General features: G+C 38.3%; 2 protein-coding genes across 3 annotated transcripts; one reads left to right on the forward strand and one right to left on the reverse strand.

Annotated features, from left to right (window-relative positions):
* Nucleotides 1–228: 228 nt before the first annotated feature.
* LOC101297746 (NADH dehydrogenase [ubiquinone] 1 alpha subcomplex subunit 1-like) lies at nt 229–3542 on the reverse strand. 2 transcript variants are annotated; one of them, XM_004302464.1, is made up of 4 exons: nt 3372–3542; nt 3180–3275; nt 668–788; nt 294–572 (listed from the first exon to the last, which is right to left on the reverse strand). In XM_004302464.1, the coding sequence occupies exons 1-2, from the start codon at nt 3477–3479 to the stop codon at nt 3180–3182; spliced, it is 204 nt and encodes a 67-aa protein (XP_004302512.1). In that variant the 5' UTR covers nt 3480–3542; the 3' UTR covers nt 294–572; nt 668–788. The 2 variants fall into 2 exon arrangements, with proteins under 2 accessions (XP_004302511.1, XP_004302512.1); XM_004302463.1 differs by having other exon boundaries at nt 229–788.
* A 2192-nt stretch (nt 3543–5734) lies between these two features.
* LOC101298232 (KH domain-containing protein At2g38610-like) lies at nt 5735–9692 on the forward strand. The gene is made up of 7 exons (XM_004302465.1): nt 5735–5857; nt 6017–6105; nt 7041–7192; nt 8069–8188; nt 8295–8411; nt 8599–8742; nt 9136–9692. Exons 1-7 carry the CDS (start codon nt 5778–5780, stop codon nt 9280–9282), a joined length of 849 nt encoding a protein of 282 aa, XP_004302513.1. The 5' UTR covers nt 5735–5777; the 3' UTR covers nt 9283–9692.
* Nucleotides 9693–13315: the final 3623 nt, after the last annotated feature.

Here is a 13315-nt window from a genome sequence, read left to right on the forward strand (position 1 = left end):
CACTATTCTGAGACCAGTGCAGGAGATGGTAAACAGGAAGTAATGCAAGTGTTCTGTAAAACAATTCACCGATGCCACATATGTTGGGAACCCAAGGTGTGGTGTAGTCAGGTGTGGTGATTTCTGGAGAAATTCTATAGTCCAGCGTGGTCTAGTGTAGAGAAATTTACAATGCAATAATGAATCAACACAATTTCGTGGAAGAACCATATGTAGGGATAGATCGGCTCCGATGGCCGTGGCAAATCAATACTCTTAGCTCTTGCCAGTCTTCCTGTTTATATGGAGCAAGTCTACCAGCTAGTAGATTGGTATGCAGAAAAACATATCTATGTACCAATATACCAAACAGAACAAACATACCAAGTGAATTTCTCCTACTGCTTTAGTGCTTTATGCTCTTGGCATTGTAGTTTTCTGCTGGTATATGCACATCGTTTTTATAAAAGGGATGAGGGATCCTTTTGTAAAAGGTTTTGAACTTTTGATTATTGAACACAGATCAACCTTATGGGACGCAATGAGAAACGAACGTATGTTACCAAACAGATGGTCTGCTATTAAATGAATAACTGCATAAGAAACATTTCCACCACCACACAAAGCGCAATCAAAACAGACTCCTTTCAAATGTTAACATTAGAAAGTAAATCACTGGAGTACATACATGTTTCCATAACAGCTTGTGCAAATTCACATACAACGAAAATATGTCATTGGAGTTGGTCTAGATTTCATAGTGGACTGATGACTTTATTTCTTCTCAAGCTTTCCATTCACAAACAATCCTGCAATTTGCATCACAAAACCATAAGTTTCATCATTATAAAGATAGCCAAAACTACACATATACCTCACAAGTGTTCATGCACATGAATGAGTGTAGTGGAGGGAGTGTAATAACTGAATAGCCTCAAGTTAAAACTTAAGTGGCTCTTCCACTATATATAACAATGGGATATAACTATATAAGATGTAACAACACTTCATGTCCCCAAATTAAGGTCCAATTATTACTATGTTAACATGAAAAGATGAGTTTATTCAAAAAAGAAAAGAAAAGAGATTAATAGAGGGACCAGCTGAAAGCATGAAATGCCTAGTAATCTTGACACTTCAAAACTTCGATCTAGTCTACCATCTACAGTACTGGTGAGAGTACTATACAGTGTTCAACAAGAACAAAGACCATTGAACTTTCTTTTTAATACCTGTTTCTGTTAGCATGAAAACTATTCCTGAAAGTAGACATTAGAGCCCCCCCCTCCTTTGTTACTATAAAGTTCATGCAAGAACTATGACTGTTGAAGTTAAAGTGGGTTGAGCTCTGTGACACTTCCAATAAAATAAGTTGTTATTGACATTCTTGCAGTTGCACTTGTTAGGGTGCATGGGCCAAGCAAACAATGAAGACCAACCTTCCTAATCACATGGTTTACCGATGAAAACACATATCAAATTAGCTTTCATAATTATTTGAAATCCAGGAAAGCATGTTGCATCAAAAGCAAATCAAATGCAGGAATCTTATCATGAAACAGAAGATGAATCACAAGTCAGTCTTTGCAAGAAGAAGCAGCAGAATAAACTGAAAAGTCAGATCAATTCAACATTTGAAAAATATCTATCCCCAAAGTCCTAATGTAATTCAAACACCAAGAACAAATTGTATCATTAAATGTCAAATTCCATGAATCAGCCCAACTATATACAATGATACAGCTCAAGCAGGACTTTATAAATCCCTTCAAATTGGTTCTTCAGCTCTGTAGTAGCTCCTACCCAATGCTGATATCATACAATCACATCCATCATTTATTTGTCAAAACCTCATTTTACCTCTGTAACTTTCAGTTTGATAGACCCCACTTCAAAGGATCCATGCAGTTATGAACTCATCATGCAGATGAAGATAAATTGGGTTATATAGTAGTTAACATTTGGAAAACTATGACTGAGTATCTATATCAACTTAGGAAGGGGAAAAATAACTAAGAAACATGACTGAGCATACTGCAAAGCAAATCTTAGAATTAAGAGAGATGCGGGAAAGATGGAATAGGATCCCTGATAGATGAAATATTATTTGACAGTCACTTGCAATAGAACTTCTAATTGAAATTTTCTTACCACCATACCTCTCTAGTACACATGACACTTATACTCTATCATGTAAGGACAAGAATGCTGTTAGAGTTAGTCCTAAGAAGCAACCCAGTAGGCACAGCGGAATTGATTAATTACAATCATAGTCCAATTTGTTGGAGCGCTCCAAAAAATAAAGATCCTATTAAGATATGTTTCGTATAGAATCAGGATGAGAATAAGTATCCATAGTTTAGGTATAACTGAGGAAATGAATTAGTTCACTTTCACCTTGACACAAGTTCCTATATTATACAAGAACTAAAACCGTTGAACTAAGAATTCAAAATCTAAAGCTCTGTGACACCTTCTCAATAACATAATCTGTTATTGAGTTAAATGATAGTAAAAGTCTTGATTACGAGTCCGAGGTTGTTGCAGTAGTAGATACTGTAGTTATTCTCTTGATTATGCAAATTATGCCAGAGAAAACTCCTAATCATATAACTATTTGTTAAAAAAAATATATGCCAAATCCTTTTTGTGATTGTTGTCTGAAACCTATGAAAATAATGTTACATTAGACAAGTCAGTCTTTGCAAGAAGCAGCAGCAAACAAATGCAAGGCAAGAAAATTTCACTTCTCGAATTCAAACGTAATTGATAGCCAATAAATTACTTCATTTAATTCCTTGAATCAGCCCAACCTGATACAAAGCCTACGACTCAAGCAGGATTCCACCTCCCAACCCCCCATCACCTAATCCCATCAATCATAGGTCTCCCACAACCTCACTATTACTTCTACAACTCCCAGTTTGACACAATCCCAATACAACGTACCCATGCAGTTATAAAACTCACAATGCAGAACACAAGCAATTCATCTTAGGCTACCCCAATAGAGCAAACACAAGCAGAACTCAAAGTCGGCACTCAGCTTGAAAGCTATATACTCACTAGGTTACCCCAACACAGCAAACACAAACAAGCAACAAATTTTCCCAATCAAAACACAAAAAAGTCAAAATTCAACTGAAAAAAACGATCAAACCACACAATCAAGATGAAGTGAAACAGCAGAAGAGACGAACCTAATTAGAAGAAGAAGGAAGCGTAGCCTGATCGATGAGCTTCTTGTCCCTCCTCTCCATGGCCACATCCCACATGTCATTTCCGATATGCTTCGGCTGCCACCGCACAATTCAAAACCCAAAATCAAAACTCTCACAATCAGATGCACATCAATTTCAATTGGGAATTGAGATCTAGGGTTGTTACAATACCCGGCCATGCGCGGCTCTGTGAATGTAGTACTGAGCATTCCCCATCACGCAGAGCATTCCGGCGATGATTCCGAGCGGAAGCATCGCTTCCATCCATACCAGCGACATCTTCAAGCCTCAACCTTTCTTCTTCGTCTTCTTCACCTGAGAGTGTGACTCTGTTTCAGATACGAGAGAAAGGAGACTCCTTTTTCCGGGTTATATTTATTGGACAATTTGGGCCTGACCCGATTCGTTATCCAAAAAGCCCATTGGATTTTAGATTCCAAATACAAATACAATGGATTAGTTATGTGATATTAACACAATGTTGTGTTGTTAGGGTGTAGCTTTATACGAATCGCCATTGTGAATGTTAAGGGCATCTCACAGCTCAACCACAAGTGGAATGTTGGTAGGTGCATTTATATCTCAACAATGTCCACCATTCATGAGCTTTTTACATAGTAAGAATGCCAAACAATGAAATGGAAGAGTGTGGGGAGTGAGTGAGCAAACAAGGTAAGTGAAAATGAAATGGCAAGAACACCAAACAAGGGAATGGGCAAAACTACTGCTAAAGTGAGGAAAGGGACCTTGTTTTGTTAGGTATTGGCCCTCGAGTGAAAATAAGATTGATTTTGACAGCTGCACAGTAGCACAAGCACACGAGTAATATGGTTAGAAATTTCTCTAATAAAATCTTATAATTTTCTGAACACATGAAAGTTTTGTATCATAGTGATTATGTGCGCCTAAAAACGCAAGTGTTACTGTACTACAAGTTTGATAAGTGTGTTTAGCTCACTTTCTAGCTATCTCGTAATCATACAAGTTATAGATTTTAAGAACAAAATTGGTAAGAGAATTTCGATGCCGCTGTAAAATGTGGTATGGCAATTATTTACGCATGCGAATCTACAACCGTTGAAAATTTCTCAACATAACAACTATTCATATTTAAACAAGATATCAAATAAAACTCGTTCGGTGTTATAGACTCCAAGAACAAAGTTGGTAAAAGAATTTTGATATCATCCAAAACGTCGTATGATAATTATATATACACTTACAACCGTTAGAAATTTACATAGAAAATATTTGAGTAACAACTTTTCAAATTTTAAACGAGATACCAAATAAGACTTGTTCAGTGTCAGAAATTCTAAGAACAAACTTGGTAAAAGAACTGTGGTTAGACAATTATTTTCGCACGTGAATTTACAACCGTTGAAAATTTCTCTACATAGAAAATACTTAGGCAACAACTTTTTAAAATTACTCTTAAACGAGATACCAAATATTCGGAGACTTACCAACATCGTTTTAAATTTCATTTTCTATAGTACTACAACAGTAGCAACAATAGACTCACCATGTACCTATCATAAATCCTTACTTTGTCCTACCACACCCTTACAAATGAAGGGCACCAACCACATTCTCCACACAGTAAAAACCAAGTCCAAGGAAATGAGCAGCAAACCCATCCACCCTGGTTTTGTATTGGCAGTATTGCACTGCTATCAGAGTAAAAAAGTTGTTTACAATACCTAGGAGGAGGGGTTAAAGTTAAACTCCTAGTTCATTTACACTTGTGGTAAAAACAGAGAGTAAAGCAAATCCAAGCAGTAGCAGCAGCAGAAGTCATAAAAGCGGTTGGTCAAGACGAGTATTCCACTCTCCACAAAACAAGGTAGAGTGTCGAAGCCAAGAGAGGGGAAAGCTCTAAACGACATCGTTTGAGGTCTGAAACTTCGTCTGCCCAGCTAAGCTTGCGTTGGCAACATCATTGTCATTGGCCCTGGGAGGCTCTTCAATCTGGGACCTCTCTCTCTCTGTTTACTGTTTGAGAGCTTTGATTCTCTGCATGGCCAACACGTGTCCACCCCCTTATGAACACGAACAATTGGACCGAAATGAACCCAACATCTCGATTCAACTTGCAGTAAAAACCTTTTCCTTCATTCAACCTCTGTCTCTGTCTCTGTCTCTGTCTCTTTCTTTTCCTTCTCAGTTCATCGGTCACTGTGAACTGAAAAGTCTCCTCTGAATCTTTTACCACCTTAAAAACCAAAAGAGTAAAAGATCCATTCTCTTTTTCCCCAGGCTCTATTTTCCCAATTTATTAAAGGTAACAAATTAATGGAAAACAAGAAGAAAAATAATTTATTAAAGATTTTCTCTTTTTTTCTTTGCAGCAAAAAAATCCAGAGCCCTGAGTCAGAGAGCAAGCTGTCTACAAACCCCTTTTTTTTTTTGGTATAAATTGATGTGTTTTTTAGGCTCTCTGCTATTTACACACACCCCCCCCCTCTATTATGGTGCTTTGTCTCTCCTTTTTCTTCTGCAACAACAACTAAAACCCTTTTCTTTTCTCCATCTCATATGTTCAAATTGCTTTGAGAAAAAAGAACAAAGGGCTCTATGTCAGGGTTGTATAATCCCAACTTCTCTCCTGCCAGAGCTGCCTCTCCTCAGATTAGAACCACTCCAGATGTTGACAGGTTTGTTTATCACTGACTCTCTACTGTGTCTATGTCTATGTCTTACCACAACCCTATTTTTAATCCCTCAAAAATTGAAGTCCCAACAAGAAAGATGGAGTCTTGGGACTAAAGATAGGTTCTTTTTTTGATCTGCTATGTGGGTTTTTGGTTTTGTAGTCAGTACTTGTCAGAGCTGTTAGCTGAGCATCAAAAGCTTGGACCTTTCATGCAAGTGCTTCCGATATGCAGCCGACTTTTGAATCAAGGTTTGCTTCTGAATCTCTTTGTGTTTTGGATCTAGATTTTTGTGGGGATAGAGGGTTTTATCCCCTTTTTGTCCCCGTGGCGGTGGTTTTGGTGTGGTAAGAAATGTGGTTACTTGAATTGACAGATCGGTGTGATTGATTTTGACTGTTTTGGCACTTTGGTTTAGTGATCGTGCATTTCTCTTCACGTTTTAGAGTGGAGTAGTGTCTGCATCACTGGTTTTTGCTGATTTTAAAACTTTTAATTCGGAGTTAGTGTGTTGTTGGTGAAGAAACCAGGAACTCTTTGGGTGCTGACTGTTCCAATGGTTGTGATTGGTTACATTGAGGTGTATTTGCCTTGAAGTTTTTTCCTCTCTTTGTGTTACACCTATCATGCTGGAGTCGTAAATCTATTTTGCATAAAGCTGGAGTTGATAAAATGTATTGATCATTTAAAGGTGTCTGATAAATGACCTAGCTGCAACAGAGGTTGGAAACTTTAGTAAATAAGAATCGGTGTGCATTGTTGTGCTTGTACTGCAATGCAATTCTATGTTGAACTGTCTGTCAATTACTGAAAATTAATGAAATAGGAGTTTAAAGTTATATATCACACAGTACACTGCCATGAACTGATGAAAGCAAAAGGGTTGATTGCCTTGTTTTCATTGTGTATAGGCTTCTTTTCTCATCCTCTTTTAGCTCTGTTAATTTTTCTACTGACCAACCTTCTTATATCACATCCATTGATGTGTTATTATGTGGTGCATTGCAGAAATTAGCTTGACAGATGTTGCCATGATTTTTTTTCTGGTTTCTACTTTTACAGTTAATATGCATTGCAACTCATTAGTATTCTGTTTCATATCTTGTGTTTGGGTTTGCCTCTAGTATGGTACTTTCCAGTAGTGTGATCAGTTCCTCATATGAAATGTTTCGTTGTTTGTGTGCAGAGATTTTACGGGTTTCTGGAATGATGTCCAACCAAGGTTTCGGTGACTTCGATAGAATGCGGCATAGAAGTCCTAGTCCAATGGCTTCTTCAAACCTTATATCAAGTGTTACTGGATCAGGATTGGGTGGTTGGAATGGAATTCCTCAAGAGGTGATTGTCTCTTAAATAAGAAGAAGACATCTCTGAATTTTTTTGTTTTCAATATTTTAGATGTTACTTGTGAAACCTCCTCCATGCTTCACTCAATACATATGGGCTAAGAGGTGATGTGTTTCATGCTCTCCTTCAGTCGAGTGTTGAATACCTACTATATTAACTTTAGCATATAGTTCAAACTTATTAGTTCTTTGACTTCTTTCACTCACGACTTAGTAATGAATGAAGGTAGGAAAATGGTTGGGACCGTAGAACTGACCGACACTGCCTGTCAATTAATGCAAGAACCCCCTTCAGACTAGGATACAGAACGTTGGGACTTACTTGAGTTTCGGTTTCGTTTTACTCATTCTATGGTCAGGAGGCAATGCTAACCCCAATTTTTAATGTGAATTTGGGTTTAGGCTTGTATGCCAACAAACATGACGTATGAGATGCAAAAAACAGTTCTTTCTACTTGAACCTGAACTGAAAATGTCAAGGGAGAGGAGGTTCAGAAGTAGATGCATATCATTTTGCATTGAAAAGTTGATCTTGTTCTTGAAGAAAATCTTGTATTGACATTTAGTATTCCTTTCACCTGCAATCAACTTATAATATTTAGATTAAAAAGGAAATGCATTTCTAACAATTGAATTTGACTTTGAAGCACCATATGATGCCTACAGAAGTGAGATGATGTATAAGTTCTCTGAGTGACAGTCCTAATGTGTTAGACTGTGGTCTTTATGACCCACAAAATGAGCAGGATCATCTATATATATTGTAAACCATGTCTCATTCTGTTCCCAACCCTAGTTTCTATTCCATATTTACTGCCTTTTCTTTTATTTTGATGTTGCATGTCTAAGATCGCTTTCATTATAGCAGAGATTAAGTGCACCTCATGGGATGACAATGGACTGGCAAGGTGGTGCACCTGCGAGCCCTAGTTCATACACAGTGAAGAGGATTTTACGCTTGGAAATTCCTGTAGACACTTACCCCAACGTAAGTCTTTTGTACTAACATTTCAAGTCTACTTTGATTGATTGGCTTGGCCATCCCTTACTGTACGCAATAATGCCTAATAATTTTATTTCTTTTGGGAGGTTAGTTCAATTTTGTTGGGCGACTTCTTGGACCCAGAGGTAATTCTCTGAAACGGGTTGAAGCTACTACAGGCTGTCGTGTATACATCAGAGGCAAAGGATCTATCAAGGATCCAGACAAGGTAAAAACACACTGGTTAATTCATTTAAGACTGATGCTATTAGATGTTGTAAATTTTTTTTTTTAGTGTTGATCGTTTGATATCAACTTTAGAATGTTACTCATTCCTTAAGGAATATGTTCATCAAATTTAAGACTTGGGTTCTCTTTTATACACTTGACCATTTCATATTTCTTCTAATACCAAGGAGGACAAGCTAAGGGGAAGACCAGGCTATGAACATCTGAGCGAACCCCTGCACATCTTGATTGAAGCCGATTTACCTGCCAGTGTTGTTGATATAAGGCTCAGACAGGCTCAAGAAATTATTGAAGAACTGCTCAAACCTGTGGTACTTATCTCAAACATATTTTTCCCTCTTTCTACATAAATATTATGTGTTACTTTGGAGTGGCTAGTCCTTGCATGTCCATCCTAAAAAATTTATGTTCTGCACATATATACTTGTTTAAGTCTAGCGAGTAAATAAAATTTCAAATCTTTTAGTTATGCTGCATGATAACTGTGCTGACTAGAAAAGTTAGGAACTTAGGATCAGTTACGAATGAAGGATCAGTTGACCATTATGGTTGAGCTCAGTTGAGCCAAGCTTGGATCTCTCCTTCCTCGAACAGGATACTTGTTTACGGATGCTATTTTCTGATGATTGTTTACTTGTATTTTAACTATCAAGTTTTGACTTGGTTCGTCATTTTATTTTTGGATATAAACCTTTTATTCGCAGGACGAGTCGCAAGATTATATAAAGAGGCAGCAATTGCGGGAGTTGGCTTTGATAAATTCAAATTTCAGAGAAGAAAGTCCTGGGCCAAGTGGCAGTGTATCTCCTTTCAATTCAAGCGGAATGAAACGTGCCAAAACAGGTCGATGACTGCTTGTTCTAAATGTTTGCTACTCAGTACTTGACCCTGTGATCATGTCTGAGAATGCCTTGCAATACACATTTCCATCAGCATGGATATAAAAAAGATAGACTAAAAGTTCTTGCTGGTGAGCTTTCTGGTGGTTTTTGTTTGTTTTGTTTTTCTCTCTTTTTGGAACTACAGACAGACAAAGACCCAAAGAACAAAAAAACCAAAAACCAAAAAAGAAAGGAATTTATATAGTTGGCTCTTGAGCTTTAGGTTTGGTTAAGTCAGTTTTTTCTTTGTAAACTTAATACATTCATTGGATTTATTCTTGTGTTTAGTTACTTCTGAGAAGTGTGAAGATATATATTAATTGTGCAACCATTTAGAGCTTAAGACAGTGAATCGAGTTTTGTAGGTTTGTCGTATGGCATTTTTATAAGTCGTGTAAACAGAGTCTGGATTCTTTACAATGTTTCTATCTCAATTATTTAAATCACCTCTTGGAGATCTGCAATGTTCTTGAATTGAATGAGGACTAATCTAACAGTTGGCATGGTGCCGACGCAATGAGGCTGATTAATTTAACTCTAATTGAGTTGAGTTTGCATGATTGCATCGTTCTAATTATTATTATGCGACAAAGCCTTGTCAAAAGGATTTCAGGTCCTCACGTCTAACCATTCTATGCCAGTAGGGACGCCATTGACAGTTTGGTTTAGATTCTGTGCTATTTAATCACATACTTGACTTGCCTTTTGATCCCAAAACAACAAAGTGGGAACAAATTCTTTCTTGGTGTTATTAGTTTTCAATCTTCTGTATATGCTAGTATTTTTGCTGTCTTCTGGTTTCACATGGTGGCATGGTTGGTAGGCATCGTCTGTTGTCTTGTTTCGTAAATGAAAAACATGGTCTGCAGTGGAATAGGGCGAAATGTTAGACTAAATATATAATGTGTGTTTGTCCATGTGACCTCAGATTATCATGGATTCTTGTAACACTAAAAACAAGAGGTTTGATGGAATCCAATGTTGCGATTTCTTTAGATATTATACGAATCATATTGATTTCGGCCACCAGTAAAGGTATATGTGGGGAATCAATATTATACATGTAGACCAGACTCAAGTAGGGTTTGAGGTAAGATTAGGATGGTGGTGATCCTATGTTCATGAGGTGCCGCTGCATTGGTTTAGCATCTAAGTTCATGAGGTGCCCCTGCATTGGTACTCTATGCTGGTACCGATGCAGCGGTAACGAGACATGTAGATGTACAGAAGTGCCAAGTATACACAAGGTAAAAAAGTGTGGCCGAATATGGTTCAAGTTTCGAATGAGCTAAGCTAAAGAATATGGTTCAGTTTGCTTACTACTAGTTGCTTACTATTTTCTTGAGCTTGGTACTTGTGTTAACCTATCTGACTGAGCATAACCGATGTTTATACAGCTGATACGGGTTGAAATGGAATCGTAAACGAGCTGATTTAGTCACAATGGACTTCATTAGACTAGGTACAGAACAATTCTAGTGAGGAAAAGATGGAGAAAAGAAAGTAGTAGCACGCCTTAACTAAGCTCATAGAACTGAAAAAGTACATTATGCAGGTCACCCCTCTATGAAATACTATTGATCTTTATATATCAGTTGCTAATCTTTATATATCTAGCAATGTGATAGTGTTACGCCATCCTCTTCGAGCAAAATATCATCTACAAGTTCCCATAACAGGCTGGTGACCATGAAGAAGTGCCATAGATCAGTGGCAAGGGAGGACAAATGACCCCATTACTCCTATCAAGATCCCAATATAATGAGCACAGCCCCTAATCCTTATTCCTATCAGTTCGTACCAAATACTTCCTAGGGTGGTTTCTAGATTGGGAATGGTTCTTGTGCAGGTGCAACAAGGCAAAAGCACACTGCAGGAAAAGTAGTAAACTTCATGGTAATCGATCACAGTCTCCAGGGTTAATATATTACTTCACCAATGGACCAACATGTATTATCAGGCTTAAGGGATGGATTCCTCAATGGGTTAGGACTTAGGAGACATCACTCGAGATCAAATTATTGTTTGCCATTTCCACGTACTTCCTCAGTTAGATTGGTCTAGTGCTAAACTGCTAACGATCTGTGTTTTACAACTCACACTTTTCCAATGCCTAACTGACACGACCCACCCCGAATTTCACCCTGAAACCCGGAGTAAGTCGTGCGGGGACCACCTCCAAGGAAAATTTACTGAAAAGATTTATAAAAATCTCCCTTGAAAATGGACAACCCTAACTCGAAAATTCCAAATTACACTCTTAAAACAATACGTCCAAACATCACATAATTAACCTTCAGAAATTCTAAACACAGTACCAACAGGCCGAGCACACTACCGAAATAATATACAACAATCCCAAAGTATCCAGAGCTACTAGACTCTAGCGGAAGCAAGAAAATACGAGTAGGTTGAACAAGTAACCTACTGATGAAAACTGGTAGAAATGCGGGTGACTATGCCTCGCCTCCTACTAGATCCAACCCGAACTCTGCAGACTGGGCGATTTAAAACGAAGGGCCCAGGGGAAAACATTTAATAACGTTAGAGTGAGTGGACAAAAATAAATTAATAAATAAAATATTTATGTTTCCCCAAATTAATTTCTAAGGAAAAATCGAATGTATGCCGCAAGCGATAAAACTTTTATCTCATAAAATATCGAGCCTCTCAGACTCTATAATATATGTATGTATTTACACTCGTCCATACTCCCAATATAAATTCATGGGTCTATATAGGGCTACTACGCTCGCGTCCAACGCTCACGTCACGCCTTAATGCGGTGCTACACTACGCCATTAAGGTGGACAGACGAGTGTATAAATATGTGTCCATACCCCCTATGTGAATTAAACACTCATATAGGGCTACTACGCTCACGTCCAACGCTCACGTCACACCATAATGCGGCTATATGTTACGCCATTAAGGTGGACAGACACATATGGCTAGCTAGCATTTTTTATACATACTCTCTCATAAATACATATTTATATCCACCGAAAATCTCATTTTTGGTAACTCTCCAAGAGAAATAAAATCGTCAAAATAAATGACGTCAAAATATTCCGTAACATTAATTGTTCAACCATGAACTGTAGCATGCATTTATTTAAAATAAACGTCCACTCACAAATTAGGCCTAAGCCTGATGTCGATCTGGGGCCTTGTCTACTCGAGCCTCCTCACGTCCTGTTCCAAATATAATATTAATTTCCCAACTAACAATCCAATATTTAATCAAAATAGGCAAAATTACCCGAGAGCCATAAATAGGCTCATCATTGCCTAACTTCGATATTCTTAAATAGAAACGATCCGAACTTAAATATCATACTCAACAGTCGTAAATACAACCTCCCCAAATACGACTTAAATCTTACGGCCGGATTCTACATTAATTAACCGCCAAAAATACCAAACTTCAGAAATTCACAAACCTATCCAAATCTCATCCAAAAATTCCATAAATCACATCAAAATAATCCCCTTAATATTCTACATTTAAAACCCTAAAAATCTCCCAAACCGCGGCGGCTCCTCTGGCAGCGGCGGCCGGAGGCCGATTCCGGCGATCTCCAAAACCTATGAAATTTTGACAGCATCTTCCTCTCATCATGCTCTACAACTTTCCTAACTAGCACAAACACCAATTCCAAGCCTAACTAGGGTAATCGACTAAAAACATCCTAAAAGCCCTAGAAATTTCAACTCCACATTTCTCCTTACCTAGCTCAAGAGAGGGTGAGTCCTTTTAGGGCAAGGCTGCTGGGTTGGAGGGCTACAAAACCGTACCAAGCTTGCCAGGATTGGTGGCCGGAGGAGGGAGTTCCAGCGAAAAGTTTCCCGGCGTCTCCGGCGAGTTTTCTCTTCTTCCGGCGGGCTAACGGCTCGGGGGCTAAGCCGGGGAGGGAGAGGAGGAGATGGGGGTCCGAACTGGGGTGGAGCGGCGGCCGGTGGCTGGCCGGACGGCGGCAGACGTGGGCTGGGCGATCCGGCA

The sequence above is a fragment of the Fragaria vesca genome, linkage group LG6 (genome assembly GCF_000184155.1).
Source record: "Fragaria vesca subsp. vesca linkage group LG6, FraVesHawaii_1.0, whole genome shotgun sequence".
In the NCBI taxonomy this organism is placed as follows: Eukaryota; Viridiplantae; Streptophyta; class Magnoliopsida; order Rosales; family Rosaceae; genus Fragaria; species Fragaria vesca.